Source organism: Octopus sinensis, linkage group LG10, assembly GCF_006345805.1.
Source record: "Octopus sinensis linkage group LG10, ASM634580v1, whole genome shotgun sequence".
Lineage (NCBI taxonomy): Eukaryota > Metazoa > Mollusca > Cephalopoda > Octopoda > Octopodidae > Octopus > Octopus sinensis.
In genome coordinates, this window is record NC_043006.1 from 65,723,150 (window position 1) to 65,742,646 (window position 19,497).

Sequence of the window (19,497 nt, forward strand, 5' to 3'; positions counted from 1 at the left end):
TTTGTCCCCCTAGCATTGCTTGACAACCGATGCTGGTGTGTTTATGTCCCCGTTACTTAGCGGTTCGGCAAAAGAGACCGATAGAATAAGTACTGGGCTTACAAAAGAATAAGTCCCGGGATCGAGTTGCTCGATTAAAGGCGGTGCTCCAGCATGGCCGCAGTCAAATAACTGAAACAAGTAAAAGAATGCAATGTATGTGTGTTTGTGTGTATGTTTATGTCCCCATATTGTAGCAGATTGGTAAAAGAGTCCAATAGAGAAACAATGTGAGTACTGGGGTCATTTGATTTGATTGAAAGGTTCTTCAAGATAGTGCCCCAGCATGGCTGCAGCCTGATGACTGAAAGAAGTAAAAGATTAAAGGATACACACTCACACACACCTACTCACAACCATTTTTTTTCTTGTGCTTCCCTCCCTCCCTCCATCTTTTTGTTGTTCTTGTATTTTTACGTTTTTGTTGTTTGTTTATTTCTTTTCTGTTCATCTTTTGTCTCTTCTTTGTATATTACTACTTTTCTCTCTCTCTCTCTCTCTCTCTCTCTCTCTCTCTGTTACTACTGCTACTACTTCATAATTCATCCATATCAAACCATGTGGTCTGATATCCACAACTGAGCATAGCTGTTCACATCAGCAGCTCTCCATTAACCAAGCTGTTTATCTTAACAGTGGCAGTGAACACCAACCTGCTGTTCACTTTAACAGCCATAAATACACCAATTTGCTGTTCATTTTAACAGCCATCAATAAACACCAACCAGTTGTTCACTTTAACAACCATCAGTAAACATCAACCTGCTGTTCATTTTAGCAGCTGTCAGTAAACCAACCGACTGTTCACTTTAAAAGCCATTGATAAACAACAACCATCGATAAACACCAACTAGCTGTTCACTTTAACAGCCATCAGTTAACACCAACCACCTGTTCACCATTACAGCCATCAGTAAATACCAGCCAGCTGTTCACTTTAACTGATGAATATACCAACTTGCTGTTCATTTTAACGGCTGTCAGTAAACCAACCAGCTTTTCCCTTTAACGGCCGTCAATAAACACCAATCAGCTGTTCACTTTAACAGGCATCAATAAACACCAACCAGCTGTTCACTTTAACAGCCATCAATAAACACCAACCAGCTGTTCACTTTAACAGCCTTCTATAAACACCCACCTAGATGTTCACTATAACAGCTGTCAATAAACACTCACGAAGCTATCAATAAACCCTGTTAATTTTTGACTCCCTGTGATCATATGCACAGAGTTGTCTTACCTTAAGAAAGGAATTGTATACAGACCTTTGTCGGCACAAATAGAGGCACATACATATACGAAAAAGAACCTTTACTCGATCACTTGACTTGCTAGAAAATGCAACCAAATCCCTCTGAAAAAAAAAACATCCTTTCATCTTAAATAACAGAGAATACAGTGGACATATAGAAAAAGATGGGACAGTCATGGCTGGAATACCTTTGATCATTGCTCTGCTTGATCAAGGCTGACTTGCGGCTAAACTATGAAAACCTCAACACTTGCATGCACATACATCAAAGTTGACCAAACTCCCTTGTAACTAAAACCCTACATCTATTACGTCTGACTGCCACGTAGCTAGATAAATGTAATAAATGCGGTGAAAGGCTCCCCACTTTCTCCTAATCTTCTCCTACTCCTCCTCCTCCACCTCCTTCCTGTTTGGGCCTGTGACCGTTTGGAAGGGTGATAAGCAAGTGTGTGGCGGCACAGCCCATGTTTTTCGGAGACTGGATGCAGTGCAAGTGCAAGCAGTATCTTAATGCTTTATCTACCTGCTACTTTCAGACGGATCTAACCTTAGTCCAGCTACATGCTATCGAATGCAAGTCAACGTCGGATTTGGAACAGAAGGACAGCAGAATAGAAGAACTTATTAGGGTAGGTCCCTTCCCTACTACCTAATTACTACTTGCTACTAACACATTACTACTACTACTACTACTACTACTAATGCCACCACCACCACCACTATTATTAATACTACAACCATTACTACTAAACTACTACTTACTCGTTCATCCATCCAACCCTAATTTTTAACTCTTCACTAATCCTTAAATCTCATTTTTTCTTTTTCTCCATATACCATTCTCTCTCTCTTCTCCTCTGTTTCTCTCCCCTCTATCTCCCTATCCTTCTCTGTCTCTATTTTTCTCTCCTTCACTTTTTCTTGTTTTTATTTATTGATTTTTATTTCAATCACTTAATTTTGTTCTTGAATTCATCATTTGTTCCATTAAATATATTTGAAATATTTTATACTAACTGGAAGAATTAAAAAAAAAAGAAGAAAATATGAACGGTGCAACTGATTCTAGACCAGAGATTAAGCAGCAACCTTTATAAATTGCAAAAAAGGTTGAGAGAGAGTGTTGTACATCTGTTCAAAATACATTTTTATCTAAGGCAAAAGAAATTTGCTTAAAGCTTTCATAGCCTCTCAGTGCCTTAAAATACAAGTGGATTCTCTTGTGAACCAGCATTATCTATGGTTTTTAGTTTTCTGCTTTGTTTTAGTCATGATGACCAAGGCCATACTTAAGCAGATCATCATCATCATTGATTAATGTCCGTTTTCCATGCTGGCATGGATTGGACAGTTTGACTGAGGTCTGGAGAGCCAGCAGCCGCACCAGTCTCCAGTCCAATCTGGCAAAGTATCTTCAGCTGGATGCCCTGGCATGGGAGCCTGGCATCAATCACGTTTGGATGGTGCTTTTTACATGCCACAGGCACAGGAACCAGTCAGGCAGACCTGGAAAACTTTTATATATATATATATACTTTATTTGTGGGTTAATAAGGCAACCAATGGTTTCATGTGAAGAGATCTTCACAATTGTTCAAGTGTGCCACATGGGAATGTTGGTACTCATCTCCGTTTTGGATATTTGCATCTGCATGTATGTATGTATATAGGCACAGGCATTGCTTTCTGGTAAGAAGTTTGTTTCCCAACCTCATAGCATGGCAACTTGGGCAAGTGTCTTCTATAATCCCGGGCTGTCCAAAGCTTAGTGAGTAGATTTGGTCAATGGAAACTGACCATCAGTGGTATCACATGATGGTCATAAACAAGCAACATTATCATCATCATGCAAGCAAGGTTGTTCATTTCCTGTCTTCCTTAAAAAAAAACATGTCTAGCTATGGGAAAATACAACCTTGTCTGGAAACAGGTGAGGGTTGGTGACAGGAAGGGCATCCATTTGTAGAAAAGTTTGCCTCCACAACTCCATCTGACCCATGCAAGCATGGAAAAGTGTATGTTAGATGATGATAATGTGACCATTCATGTGTGTGCGTTTTGCATTACTATCTTGCTTGCTTCCTTCCTATCCTTTGACTCTGCAGCCATTGAGGCATTTGTCGTGGATATTGCAACCAGATTTCACCATTTCTCTTGGTCTTCTCCTACTCTCTGTAATTCAATAAAATTGAGGCATGTCCACTCTTTAATGTTAACCTGGATGTTGTCCAATCTTGTATGGCCTCTGATCATGAATGTATGAAGGGCAAGTGAGCTTGGTGTTGCCCATTGCCCACCAAGCTGTTAGCCACAGCTGTTTGCCTTTACCTGAGACATACCTTGTCCTCAAAATACTAGGCTGCTGCCCTGATTAGGTTCCTCTATCCTAGCCAGGGACTCCTTGGGATGCCTTACCTGGAGCCTTTCATTTAGTTTTGCTGTGTTAACGCCACCCCCAGCTTGGTTTAGCCCAGCAGCTGAAGTGGGGTACCAGGGCATGGTACTAAGAACCATCATGTGAGAGATTAGGAGTTCACTGAGAACCAGTAATCTCTTTCCACCTGACTGTCCCTGGTAAGGTGCAGCTACCAGACACCAAACCTACTATTCCTACTCAGAGACCCCTACATTCCATTAGTGTACACAAGCAAAATATTTTTTCATTAAATCTACAAGCATCTTTAACACTTTTGATACCAACTCGACTGAAACTGCTTCTGGCTCTGTAGTACAAATGTCTTGTTTTCATAAGTTTTGAATTAAAATCTTCCACCAAACCTTAGTCACAATTTATGTTCATAACACTAGCTTAATGACAACTAAGTTATTTTACTAAATTCTTCGTTATATTTAAAATCAATTGAAAGAAACACACAGCATCTGAACAGAAATATGGAAACGAAAGAGTTAATAATTCATTTAAAACTGGGTATAAATATATCCTGGAAAGACAAAGTTAGAAACACCCTTATTTGAGAGAAGGCTAAGCTTCCTAAATATGGACAAGAAACTGATGTAACAAAAAAAAAAAACCTCTACTGGTTTGGACATATCCAAAGAATGAAGGAAACGCAGTTGGTTGCCAAGGTAAATGTTCTCCTCATCTGATGGTGCAAGAAATCAGGGTAGGTTCTTGACTAAGAATCCAAGGATGTGGCTAAGTGGAACAAGAGGAGGCTGGAGATCATTAGAAATCAATACCTACTGCTGGATCTTTGTAGATGAAGATAGAAACTTCAGCTAGAGGGAATCAGTTCATTGTGGATACTATGGATTGGAATATTTTTTTAATGGACTGTCATCATAGACAAACTTCGGTCATGAATGAAAACGAGATTACACCTAGAAAGTTCCCCTCAAGTCACAGATCCGTGCAACGTGTTTATGGAAGACCAGCAGTTGCCCATGCATACCAGCTTTCCCTCTCCATGCTACCAATGTTATCCAAGGGAAAGGCAAAGGGGCCAATACAGTTTGGCACCAGTGACATCGCAACTCATTTCTACAGCTGAATGAACAAGAGCAACATATAATAAGATGTTTTGCTCAAGAACACAATACACAACTTGGTCCAGAAATTGAACTCGCCACCTCATGATTGTGAACCCGATGCTCTAATCACTGAGCCACACGCCTTCACTTCAATACACCTTCCTGTAATTTGAGTGTACCCCACCATCACATCTTCATCCTCTCTCTCTCTCCTGCTCCCCTGCAAGACATCCATTCCTGTCCCTCTATTCAAATTCTAAACTCTTCCCTCAATACAGCTCCCCACTCAGGTGAAGGGGGTCTTGTCTTGTAAATTATTTGGAGACCTCACTGCTGCTGCTGCCACATAAATAGTATCAGGCACACTTTGTAATGTGATTGGCTTCGAGAAGGGCAACCAGCCTTAGAAACCATACCAAATCAGGTAATAGAGCCTGATGCAGTCTCCTGGTTTGCCAGCTCCTGTCAGACCATCCAATCATCCAACCCATGCCAGCATGGAAGGAAGATGTTAGATGATGATGGTGTGTGTGTGTGTGTATATATATATGTACATGTACATATCTACACACATACACACACACATGTATCTCTATATAAGGGTACATGCCCACTGGTTAGTGTGTTGTATTCCCAGTTGTAAGATCGTGGTTTCACTTTTTGGACCCGATGGTGCATTGTGGTCTTGAACAAAACACTTTGTCTCATGTTGCTCTGCAATCACTTTGATATCTGATGTGTGATACGTTATTCAAACAACATTGATTTGATGGAGGGTGTGAGCTAATGTATGGCACATACATTTGATCACTATAAGCCAATCATTTGCACAGATTGTTCAACCAAAACTGAATACACATACAGAAAATTCCATCATATATATATAGTGTTAAGTGATTATATGCACACACACACATATACACATATTTATTTTTATATATCATCATCATCATCATTTAACGTTCATTTTCCATGTTGGCATGAGCTGGACTGTTTGACCAGTGCTGGCAAGCTGAGGGACAGCACCATACTTTAGTCTGATTTGGCATGGTTTTTACAGCTGGATGCCCTTTCTAATGCCAACCACTACAGAGTATACTGGAAGCTTTTACGTGACACCACCACAAGTGTTTTACATTACCAGAGGGACCGGTCTTAACACTTTTGTTGCGAAGTATAGAGTACATGTCTCCTTCAGTACAGCAAAGCACCAGACATCTTTGTCCTTTTTCATCTTGCCTGAAAGGTTCAGCATCCTGAGGTCGTTCTTCGGTACATCCCATCCCATGTTTTCCTAGGTCTCCCACTTCCATGTGTTCCATTTGCTTTGAGAGACTGGCACTTCTGTATGGTACTGTTGGCTTCCATACTCATTACATGACCAAACCAGTGCAGTCTTCTCTCTTGCACACAGAAACTAATTCCTCTTGCGCCTAACTTCTCAATACACACACACATACACATAAATGAAGGCATGTGGCTTAGCGGTTAGGCTATTCAGCTCACGACTGTAAGGTCAAGAGTTCAGTATCCAGTGGTGTGTTGTGACCTTGAGCAAGACACTTTCTTTCTCGTTGCTCAGTTGACTCAGCTGGCAAAAGCAAATAATACCTGTAAATTCAAAAGGCCAGCCATTTCACTTTCTGTGTCCTGCTAGATCTCCCTGAAAAGTACATATAAGGGAACGTGTGTCTGTGGAGTACGCAGCCACTTGCACATTAATTTCACAAGCAAGCTGTTCTGTTGATCAGATCAAGTGGAAAACTCATCGTTGTAATCGACGGAGTGCCAGATTTGGAGATATACATATATGAATACATTTAAAAATACTTATTTGCATACTCACATATATATGAATCAAAAATGATTTTGTAATCATTTCCCCCTCAGCTATATCTATATTAATATTGTTGTGGGTTTTTTTCTTCCCTCCAATTCTAATATCCTTGAATTATATATTATCTGTATATGCATATTTATGTACATATGTGTGTATATGCATATTTATGGATATATGTGTGTATATGCTTATTTATGTATATATGTGTATATATGTATGTGCATGTGTGTGATAAGAAAGAAAGGAGGAGTGTGTGTGTGTGTACATTTATGTTTATTATGAGTCTGTGTAAAGTCTTATGTGTCATTTGACACATATGTATATTTACATATTTAATGTAGAGCTGTGTGTGTGTGTGTGTGTGTGTGCATTTGACTTTTACAGAACATGCCATCAGCATAGTAGATACTGCAGCATTTAAGAAAAGAAATATGTCCTTTAAAAAAATTTACAACACACACATATATATATTTATTCTATCTCTTGACAGAGCATAGTAAAACCAGAGAAAAAATATATTTGTATGGAGTTTTGTGTGTGCTTGTGTATGTTGTATGTTTGTGCGTGTGTGTCTGTGTATAGGTTCATGTATGTATCCATATATGCATATATATATATGAATTTGTGTATTTGTGTGTGTGTGTATGCATAAAACTAAGAGCATCAGCTGAGCAAATCTTGTGCAGTTTTTGTGTTAGTAGTGGCCAACAATGTCATAAAAATGCGGTTTTTTTTTCCCTCTTTCTTGCAGCAAGCTAGAATTGCACATCACCTCACTTGTAGAAATATTTAAAATATGCTGTTGTTGCAATTAATAGCTTCCTTCCAAGGTTGTGTGGTTGAATACTTAAACCAAGTGCTCTGTACACTTCATTGACTGACCATTTAAAATACAGCTACAGTAAATAAAACAAGGAATTGTGTGTGTGTGTGTGTGTGTGTGTGTGTGTGTGTGTGTGTGTGCATGTTTTATTGACAGAACATTAGGATATATCTGTCTGAATGTGTAAGTGTATGTATGTGTGTGTATATATATATATATATATATATATATATAAATGGAACAAAGATGCAATAGAGGGCATTAAAACGTTCAGTCAGATAGACGATACAAAGGCGAACAAGAGAAACAACAATTAGAAGGACAGGCAAAAATGGATGGGTCATTCGTGTCTTTCTTTCATCAGTCTAGTCCCAGAAGTTACGACCATTTCGGGCAGTATATATATATATGTGTGTGTATATGTGTATATATATTCAAACACATTGTCTTACATGCATACATATATCTGTGTGTGTGTGTGTAAATATTCAGTTTCAGTCTTTTATTTATATAAATGTATATACACAGACATATATATTATTTACGTAAATGTGTGTTTAATGGATTGTGCGGATGCAAGCATGTGTGGGTTTGTGTATATGTGTACATGATGAAGATGATGTGTACATATACTATAAACATTTTCAAGGTATGATACCTTAATAATAATCAAAATACAAATTTAAATACAAATTTAAATAAATATTATGAATATACTCTACTGCATGTATTGAGTGCTATTTTCCTTCGTTTATAAACTGTAAGTACTGCCAAAAATGAATAATCTTTTTTCTTCTTTCGTTTTCTATTTTTTCTTTCTGTTTTTGCTTCTTACTTGTTTCAGTTAGTGGACAGTGGCCATGCTGGGGCACCACCTTGTAGAGTTTAGTGGAACAAATCAATCCCAGTACTTGAGTTTTTTTAAATCTTGCACTGATTCTGTCAGTCTCTTTTGGGGATGTAAACCAACCAACACTGGTTATTGTGTGGTGGGAAGGGGCACAAATACACACACACACACACACACAGACACATTTACACTCTGCTGTAAAGTTATTGGTGTTAGAAAGGGCATCCAGCCAAGAAAACTATGCCAAAATGGACAATGAAATGTGGCCCAGCCCCCTACCTTGCCAGCTCTTTTCAACCTGTCCAACCTCTTGCCAGCTTGGAAGATGGATGTTAAATGATGATAACAATGCTGCACATATACACAATGGGCTTCGACACAGTTTCTGTCTAACAAATTCACTCAAGGCTTTGGATGGCCAAAGTGATGCACAGCAGGATTGAATCTGAGACCCTGTGGTTGGGAAACGGGCTTCTTAACCACACACCAATTCCGGCAACTTATTCTTATATTCTTTTACTTGTTTCAGTCATTAGACTGCAGTCATGCTGGAGCACCACATTGAAGAGTGCACATCAAACGAATTGATCCTCTACTTATTTTTTAAGCCTGGTACTTATTCTGTCAATCTCTTTTGCCAAACTGCTAAGTTATGGGTGAGTAAACACACCAATTTGGAGGTACATGGCCTAGTGGTTAGGGCGGTGAAGTTGCGGTCGAGGGATCAGGGGATCGAATCTCAGATCGGACGATGTATGTGTTTATGAGCAAAACACTTAAGCTCCACACGGCTCTGGCAGAAGGTAATGGTGAACTTCTGCTGACTTTTTCACCATCACTTCCTCTCACTCTTTCCTCCAGTATCTAGCAGTTCACCTGCAATGGACCAGCGTTCTGTCCAGGTGGGGAACATATACACTAATGAAACTGGGAAACCAGCCCTTATGTGCTAGGCATGGCTCAAGAAGGAACAGACACACTAACACTGGTTGTTCAGCAATGGTGGGAAACAAACACAGACATTCACACATATATAAGGTGGGCTTCTTTTAGTTTCCATCTACTAAATCCACTCACAAGACTTTAGTTGGCATGAGGCTATAGGAGAAGACACTTGCCCAAGGTTCCACACAGAGGGATTGAACCTAGAATCTTGTCATTAGGAAGCAAACTTCTTACCACGCAGTCACCCCTGCACCTATTATTCCTAATGTTTTGTGTTTTCAAATAATAAAATCTATCGGATGTTGTAGTTCCCTTTTCAACATATTTCTTGTCTGAACCCTTTTGATACCAACCTGGCTGAAACTACCTCTGGCTCTGTGCTACAAATATATTGTTTTCAAAAGTTTTGAATTAAAATCTTCCACCAAACCTTAGTCACAATTTATGTTCCTAACACCAGCTTAATGGTAACTAAGTTATTTTACTAAATTCTTCGTTATATTTAAAATTAATTGAAAGAAACACAGAGCATCTGAAGTGAAATATAGTAACAAAAGGGTTAAAGTATTCAAATTGATCCACTTTCCTTTTGCTCATTTGTTCATGTGCTTCACTTACTGGCCGTGTTCTCATGCAAGCTGGGGTTACATGGTTCAACAGCAACTGGTAAGACTGGGAACTGCTCCAGGTTCTATTATGTTTTGGCATGGTTTCTATAGCTAGATGCCTTTCCTAATGTGAACCACTTTACAGGGTATATTGGCTGCTTTTTATGTGGCACCAACACTGACAGGGTCGCCAAGCAACTTGCAAGACAAAACTATTTCTGATCTATGTTTGCTTGTGTAGTGTCTGTATGTACTGCATAGATTTTTATTGTGCTCAGGGCACATACATGTTCTCTAACACAATAAGGCTGTTATTATTGTTAAGGCAGTGAGCAGGCAGAACCATTAGCATGCTGGGCAAAATGCTTTGCAGCATTTTGTCCATCTTTACATTCTAAGTTCAAGTTCCGACAAGGTTGACTTTGCCTTTCATCCCTTCGGGGTTGATAAATTAAATACTAGTGAAACACTGGTGTCAATGTAACTGACTAGTCCCCTTCCCAAATTTCCCCAAAATTTCAGGCCTTGTGCCTATAGTAGAAAGGATTATTGTTAAGGTGGTGAGCTGGCAGAATTGCTTGCACCATCCATTTTTATGTTCTGAGTTCAAATTCCACCAAGGTTGACTTTGCCTTTTGTCCCTTTGTGGTCAATGAAATAAGTTACTGTTGAGCCCTGGGGTTGATGCACTCGACTTACCCTTTCCTCCAATGTTTCAGGCCCTGCGTTTCTAGTCGAAAGAATTATTATGATTGTAGTTAAGAGTGGTGGGTTGGCAGAGTTGTTAGAACCTTGGACAAAATGACTTGCTGTGTTTAGTTCCAACTCAACATTCTGAGTTCAAATTCTTCTAAGGACAGCTTTGCCTTTTATCCACACTAGTTTTGGTAAAATAAAGTACCAGTCATGTACTGGGAGTCTCTAAATTTTAAGCTTTGTACCTTTATTAGAAATAATTACTGTTGTTCTTTAGTTTCATGTCAGCTATGATCTAGAAGTTCTATGATCAGTTGTGTTCCAACCATGACAATCTAGCTTTATTCTTTTTTAATTGAATGATACAGTCTATCTTGGACTGCATTATTGATTGTGTCTTTTCTTTCTTTTTAATTCGTTAGTCAGGTGCGATTTCAGAGAGGTTTGTTTTCTATTGGTCAGGCAGCAAGTCTTTCATATAGTTTTTGTTTTCTGCTGTTTTCTACTGTTGAGACCCAGTCACCTGAGAATAGCCTTAACAGCACAGAAATATGCTGTTGTTGATGTAAAAGCTAGTCTTTAGCCTGGCCCTCTAAAAGATATTCTTTTTTATTGGATATTACACACCTGTTAATTTGGACATAACTTCATTATTCAATCTGCATTATCCTGTTTTGTTGTTTTTTTTACTAAGGCCAGATGTCAGCATGATTGATGACTTAAATTAGTAAAAACAGTGATGGTTTTCATCATACTGACAGACTGGATTCTATGAGAATATGGTTTATCTAAATGGTAAAGTATTGGGTAAGGAGAGGTACTAACCTGAAGCAGATTAGAGTTCATATTCTGATTCTGGTTGAGTATATTTGTTTTACCACCCTGAACAGATAGGCCTACAGATACAGGACTTTTCTTCATCTGTCTTGATTGAGCTTCTGTTTCTTCCCTTGAATCTTAAGTTTGGTGTACAGTAATCCTTCGCTATATTGCAGTTTATTATTTAAGGTTACGTCAATTCCTCCATGGTGTTCTTTTGCATTTATAATAAAATATAGGTGCAGGAGTGGCTGTGTGGTAAGAAGCTTGCTTCCCAACCACATCGTTCCAGGTTCAGTCTTGCTGCATGGCACCTTGGGCAAATGTCTCCTACTACAGCTTTCTTATTTCTTTATTACCCTCAAGAGGCTAAACATAGAGGGGACAAACAAAGGGATTAAGTCGATTACATCGACCCCAGTGCGTAACTGGTATTTATTTAATTGACGACCCCAAAAGGATGAAAGGCTAAGTTGACCTCGGTGGAATTTGAACTCAGAACGTAGTAGCAGACGAAATACCGCTAAGAATTTCTCCTGGCATGCTAACGATTCTGCCAGCTCGCCACCTTAAACTGTAGCTTTGGGCTGACCAATTCCTTGTGAGTGGATTTGTTAGATGGAAACTAAAAGAAGCTTGTTGTATATATATATTTGTATGTGTGTCTCTGTTTGTCCCCCCAACATCGCCTGACAAACAATGCTGGTGTGTTTATGTCCCCGTAACCTAGCGGTTCAGCAAAAGATACCGATAGAATAAGTACTAGACTTACAAAGAATGAATCCTGGGGTCGATTTGCTCGACTAAAGGTGGTGCTCCAGCATGGCCACAGTCAAATGACAAACAAATAAAAGAATATGCAAATTATAAAAATAATTAAGAAATTGCACAGTATTGTTTTCACCTACTGTGGGGGGTTTTGGAATGTAACACGCACGTTAGTCCAAAGTTTGCTGTACTTACATTTATGGATATTTGCAGGTGTGGCTTCAAGCACAGGTGTAATTGCAAGTGTGGCTAAGAAGCTTACTTTTGAACCTTGTGGTCTTGGGTTCAGTCCTACAGTGTGGCACCGTAGTGTTTTCAACAATAGCCCTGGGTGGACCAAACCCTTGTGAGTGGGTTTGATAGACAAATTGATAGAAGCCCATCATATATTTCTGTGTGTGTGTGTGTGTACCCTTGTCTGGACCTCAAGTGATGGTTGCAAATGAACATCATCATCATACAAGCTAGGTTGTTCATTTCCAGTTTCTTCATGAAAAGCATGTCTAACTATGGGAAAATAGTACCATGCTTGGATATAGATGGGGGTTGGCAACAGGAAGGGCATTGAACCATTGAGAATCTGCCTTAACAAATTCCATCTGACCCATGCAAGCATGGGAAAGTGGACACGCAGTCAACAATGAGGATGAAAATGTACCCGTGCACGGATGCACCCAACATACACCATTTTTAAACGAATTACCCCTCACTAAAGACTGTAATATAATTTATAAGATATTGTCAAAAAGTTCCCTTTTTTAGATGATTCCCAGTCAGGTGTTCACTGGGTGTGGAGAGGGTGGTGGTGGTGGTGGGTGACCTTTCTGTGTCTGCAAGCGGTCAGTCAGAATGCTATTTGGCGAGTGTCCTTGGATTCTGGATTGTGACCTGTTGCAACAATCAACGTAGTAGGTAGATAGGTAAGTAGGTAGGTAGGTACATGGTGAGACAAGACTGGGGTATGCTGCTGGGTGGAACAAGAGAAAATCTAAGCATCAACATTCAACTAATACTATTAACATATTTCTCTAGATGCAAACTTCCCTCTTCTCTTTCTCTCTCTCCTCTCTCTGTTCTTCAGTCTCTTTCTCTGTATTAATCTATTCTTTTGATCATGTCCTACTCTCCACTCTTTTTGTTCACTCCCTATCTTCTCTCTCTCCTCTCCACCTGTGTGTGTGTCTCTCTCTCTCTCTATTCATTCTTCTCTCCTTGTCAGTCTTTGGTTTTGTTTCTCTCTCTCTCTCTCTCTCTCTCAACATATTAATAACTAACAAGTAGAGAAATGCTTAAATAATGTGATGAATGGACTGACTTGAAAGTGCAAGTGAAAACTGTATGCATTCACATATGCACACGCGTGCACGCTCACACACACACACGCACACACTTACACACATAGACTCCTATGCATGCATGCATACCTACATACATAGATATTTATTACTATGCAAATGAATTAACCATTTTCTATTAAATTAATGTATTATTATTATTGTTGTTGTTGTTGTTCCTACTATTCTTGTAGCATTAGCAGTCAAAGACTCCAGATAGAATCAGAGTGGGGGGTCGGAAGGGGAGAGGAGAGTGTAAAACTGCCTAAATTGCAGTGTTTTTATTTTCTGCTGTGCCAAGTCGTGTGTAGCAACAGATGTGCATCAGCAACAACACTGTCTGCACTGCACTGCTGCTCTAAAAAAAAAAATTTTTTTTTCTCTCTTTATACGAAGATGCATCGACTAAGCAAGGATCATCGCCCGACAATAAACCAAACCCCAACCACCCCCATCCCCATAATAGTTCCTCTTGCCCATTTCACCCTCCCCCCCCCCCACTGCCACTGCGCTCGCTACCCTCACCATCGTCGCCTCCACCCTGTCCTCGTTTCCTTTGTTAACAGAATATTTATGTCATTCATGTTGTAATGTCTGTACTGTCATATGTATGTTGGTCTATCTCCTGTATGCAACTGTTGAGTTTTGCATCTGCATGCGTATGTGCCTGCCTTTTCAATCTGTGTGTGTGTGTTCATGTATTGTTCTGTGTGTGTGTGTGTGTGTGTGGTTTTTGAAGTTATGTATTGTAGCAAAGTAGCTAGAATCTCTAAAATAACTCAAGTGAATGCTAATCCATGCAAGATGCTTTACGCCTGTAGTCAAGGTTACGTGTACCGCTGTGAGTTTACTACATCTGTGGGCTTGTTAATCTCCCAAGAAGCTACACAGCTTTTTACTGATTAAAGACCTCCACGTGCGCGCACACGCACACAATCACTGCCACATTTCGCACCCTCTCCGCACACCTACCCCTTGCATGGCTCTACCCCCCCCCCCATTGCACACACACACACAGCGTCACTCTCTGTCTCTACATATGTGTTTTTGTATGTAAATCAATATTCTTTGAAATAAATAAAAGCAAACAACAAACAATTCTGCAAATCTATCAACCTTCATGTTACATGATTGAGAGATTGTGTGTGTGTGTGTGTCTAGTCAAAGTTGTGGTTTGGGTTATAATTGTGTCTATCATTCCCACATCTGTTCTCTCTCTCTTTCTATATACCCATGCACACACACACATATGCATATATATATATATATATATATAAATGCATACACACATATACATACACACGTGTATGTAAGTATTTATGCACACACATATGCATACATATATATATATGCAGACACACACACATGTATATGTATATATATATATATATATATACACACACACACATAGACATATGTATTTATCTATATATGTATGTGTATAAAGTGAGGTGAGTAACTCTGCTCAGTTTCATCTTCATTTACATATTTACAAACAATTAGGTAATTGTTCTTGATGGGGTTTTTCTTGGCAACCCTCCCACCTCATACAATTTCATCGCTTCTCTATTCTTACCCTCCATCTTTCTTCTCTCCTCAATAAAGCTTTGGTCCTCTTCTATTAACCACTCTCCATTATTATTTGGTCATGCTGGCAGAAAGCTAAGAGACATCAGAACCACAATTGCCAAAAACACAATGGTGTGTATGCAAGCCAGGTCTTGGCAAATTGTTGTTTCCCACCCATTCTTATCAGCACCCTGGGGGTAACCTCTCTCTCTCTCTCTCTCTCTCTCTATATATATATATATATATATATATATATATATTATATATATATATATATACACACACACACACACACACACACACACACACACCACACACACACACACATATATATGAGTGGCTGTGTGGTAAGTAGCTTGCTTTCCAACCACATGGTTCCAGGTTCAGTCTCACTGCGGGACACCTTGGGCAAGTGTCTTCTACTATAGCTCCAAGACAACCAAAGCCATGTGAGTGGATATGGTAGACAGAAACTGAAAGAAGCCCATCTTATATATATACGTGCGGGTGGCACGTAAAAAGCACCCACTACACTCACGGAGTGGTTGGCGTTAGGAAGGGCATCCAGCCGTAGAAACACTGCCAGATTTGACTGGGCCTGATGAAGCCTTCTGGCTTCACAGACCCCAGTAGAACCGTCCAACCCATGCTAGCATGGAAAACGGACGCTAAACGATGATGATGATATATATATATTTGTGTATCTATGTTTGTCCCCCCCCCCACCATTGCTTGACAACTGATGTTGGCATGTTCATGTCCCCGTAACATAGTGGTTCGGCATAAGAGACCGATAGAATAAGTACTAGGCTTACAAAAAATAAGTCCTGGAGTTGATTTCTTCAACTAAAGCAGTGCTCCAGCATGGCTGTAGTCAAATGACTGAAACAAATAAAAGAATAAAAGAACGGCTGTTCATTTCTGCTAGAAATAGCAAATCTCAAACTCCAACACCACCACCACCAGTCTTGAGAAAGGGAACCATAAATTGGTCTAGTTTTTTTTTACACATACCTAAAAAGACACTCTGGGTTATCAGTCCTAATTTCCCCAAATCACCTGATGAAGGTTGGAGGGTACATCAGCCGAAAACGTGTTAACAACAAACAAGATGAGTACAAATATCCGTTAAATGTAAATAATGTACTTAATTCCTCATCTCTTAAATATAGAACAGCAGTGTCATCCTCTAGAAAATCTGCCTGAGCCAATTCCATCTGACTCATGTGAGCACCATGATGATGATGATTAGAAGGGAGTGAGGTGCTTGTGATCTTATCCAGGGCCTCTGTGAGAGGTAGAAAAGAGGGCAGAAGTTATTCCTCAAACTGGTGACCTGGTCCCAAGTGATTGCAACAGATTGGAGTGTGCTAAATGTACCCAAATATCAGGTGGTGGTGTTAAACTGCATAATGAATTCAGTCTAAGACCCAGGTTGACCACCATGGGATTTGAACTCAAAATTCCAAGAGTCGGGATATATGCCACAAGGCAAGCCCAAAAGGATAACAGGCAAAGTTGGCATCCGTGAAATTTGAACTCAGATCTCAAAAATCCATATAATTCCTGCAAGGCATTCAGGCTGTTGTTCTACTGACTCTGCTAACCCCAATGCCTTAGCTTAAGTCCTTGATTTAAATCATAAAAGAGATTTGTTTTTTTTTATCTCTGGCAGATCTATGATGTAAAATATTCGAAACAAGACAATGACTTCTTTTTAATTGTGTCCCCTAAACTCAGTGTCTGGCTTTTTTTTTTTTTATAAAAAAACAGTACAATGTGGGTTTGAAGGAGATTTGGCTGCTGTTTCTAATAAATTGAGTGACCATGTCAAGGTCTCATTGGTTAATAGATATTATGAAGACTGTTGATGTTAATATTTTTATCAGTGGTAGCACATTCACATTGTTAACACTCTGCTCCCTAAACCAGTGTTTTTCAGCCATTGTTTTAATAATGGACCCTTTTAATTTGTATTTTTGGATTGGCCCTCATAACCATTCATTGCTTAAAATATCCTATCATATTTTTATAATTTAATATTATTAGAATTTTATGAAAAAAGAAAACATTGAAATATTTTGGGTATTGTAGGAGTGTGAGCAATTTATAGCACATAACTTTAACAGCAAAACCTTATAAGGACCCTAAATGTCATATGGTTCCCAGTTAAGAGCCACTGCCCTAAACTGTGGTAACTATGGGTCATGAAGATTCCTTTTCTCCTAACTCCAGACTACATCTCTTGTACCCAACAAAAATGTAGCATTTGGCGCTTGACTGAGCATCATCTGTCTACATGACATCAGCATCCGTAGGATGGTAAACTATTTCTGTGTTTCTTTTGTCTTCTTTCATTTAATGATCATGTATATAATTATTTGCTAAGATTTATCTTTTGTTCTTTTACAGCAAAATGAAGAATTGAGACGACAGCTCAATGCACAACAGAAACTACTGGAAAAACATAAAGAAAACCTTCAAAAATGTTTAGAAGTTAATAAATCTCTTTTAATAGAAAAAGTAAGTCAGCAACGCTTTCTTTGGTTGGGTTGTTTACTGCATTTATTAGCATTGTTCTTGTCGATTAACTGTGGTCAATTCTGTGTTTGACCATTTATCATTCAGATTACTCTGTCAAATGCAATACTTATTTATTCACATTGTTTGGAATGAATCCTGTGTTATCTCATACCTTCTAGATCTTCATGATGTGGTTATATAATTTTAGCATGACATTGCCGAGTAGATGTGAAAGGCTGAATCTGGTCGGTTTAGACATAAAACTGGTAGAATGTTTGGGCATGATATGGTTAGTTTAAATGCTAAAGGGTTAACTTACTGATTGCTCAGCAAAGGATCACTTTTCTCTGAGTAGTTTTATATTATTAAAGAGTTTAACATGCTGAGTAATCCGAGCCATCTCTTTTTGAGTCGATCTGTGTTAAGGAGTTGTTGTCCTGTTCAGGACACAGGCATGGCCGTGTGGTAAGGAGATTACTTCCCAACCACATGGTTTCAGGTTCAGTCCTACTGCATGGCAACTTGGACAACTGTCTTCCTATACAACCGTGGACCAACCAAAGCCTTGTGGTGGATTTAGTAGGCTGGTGCTTTTTACATAGCACTACTACAGGTGCCTTCTGTGTGGTACCAGTGTAACTTTTTACATGGCACTGGCACAGGTGCATTTTATATGACACCAGTGGCACCACCTCCAAGTAACTTGCAAGACAAAAGACCTCTTAGTTGTGAGACGGATTGGAACCAAAGAAAGAGTCTGTGTGCCAGGCAAGAGGTTAGATTATAATATAAGGACAGAGATAGTTGTCTTACTATTGGGGACATACCTGACCACCCCAGCAAGATGAGGAAGGAGAAAGAAAGTGGGAGAGAAATAAAGAGAAAGATAGGGCCATAGTTAGCGAGAGACAGAGAGAAATAGATGGCGTTGGAGATGTATTGGGACCTACCCACAGTGAACAGTGGGTGGGTGGAGGAACACTAAATCTAACTGCAAAAGAGCATATGAGGCTTGGAGGTGACGAGGGTCAGTTCTATTCAACATATCTGAGATATATGGTCAGTGCTCTGGATACTTTAGCAGTTCTTACTCCCTAGAACAAATCTAGTTGACAGTTTAATGGAAACAGATGGTGGGGGGGGGGGCGGTTACTTCTTGCTGGGTTGGAGGGAAATTTACAAGCACTAAGTCCACTCTGCTGAGTGGTTGGTGTTAGGAAGGGCATCCAGCTGTAATAATCCTGCCATAACATTCACAGAAGTCTGGTGCAGACTTCAGCCTGGCCAGCTCTTGTGGTACCGTCCCACCCATGCTAGCATGGAACACGGACGTTAAATGATGATGATGTGGACTAAGAGTGGTTGGATGTATTTAGAGACAGTGATAATGTGTTTAGGTAAAGTGTAGTTATGTGTTTAGTACAGCTGGTGGATGTGATTGTATGTACTCAGGTGGCATGTTGATGGTTGTATGTGTTTTGACTTGGTGTATATGATTATGTGTTTAGATATGTTTATGGTTCTAAGTGTTTAGATGAGATACATGTTAGTTGTATGTGTTTAGATGGAGTGTAGGTGGTTGTATGAGTTTAGAAGTGATGTAGGTGGTCATACGTGTTTAGATGTGTTTATGATTCTAAGTGTTTAGATGCAGTAGATGTTGGTTATATGTGTTTAGATGGAGTGTAGGTGATTGCATGTGAAAATGGATTTAAAATGTTAAGTATTGTACTTGGTTTAAATATTTTATTTCTAAGTAAAATCACAACTTGTCTGTATACTTAAATTATTTACATTTGAGGGATATTTGTCCTCATCTTGTTTATTGTTAACACGTTTTGGCTGATATACTCTCCAGCCTTCATCAGGTTTCTTAGGGAAATTTCAAACCTGGATTCTCATTCCTAAAGTATTTTTCAATATTGTTGTTGTT

The 19,497-nt window shown here is 39.2% G+C and overlaps 1 protein-coding gene across 14 annotated transcripts in view; it reads left to right on the forward strand.

The window, feature by feature from the left end:
* The window catches only part of LOC115216341 (serine/threonine-protein kinase tousled-like 2), a 393,881-nt gene that overhangs the window by 340,467 nt on the left and 33,917 nt on the right, over positions 1-19,497 (forward strand). For 13 of the 14 annotated variants that reach the window (XM_029785573.2, XM_029785584.2, XM_029785572.2 and 10 more), the window contains 2 exons: positions 1,834-1,926; positions 17,454-17,564. In XM_029785573.2, coding sequence (XP_029641433.1) covers positions 1,834-1,926; positions 17,454-17,564 — 204 coding nt within the window. The remainder of the gene's footprint in view (positions 1-1,833; positions 1,927-17,453; positions 17,565-19,497) is intronic. The other variant, XM_029785580.2, reaches the window with a different exon arrangement.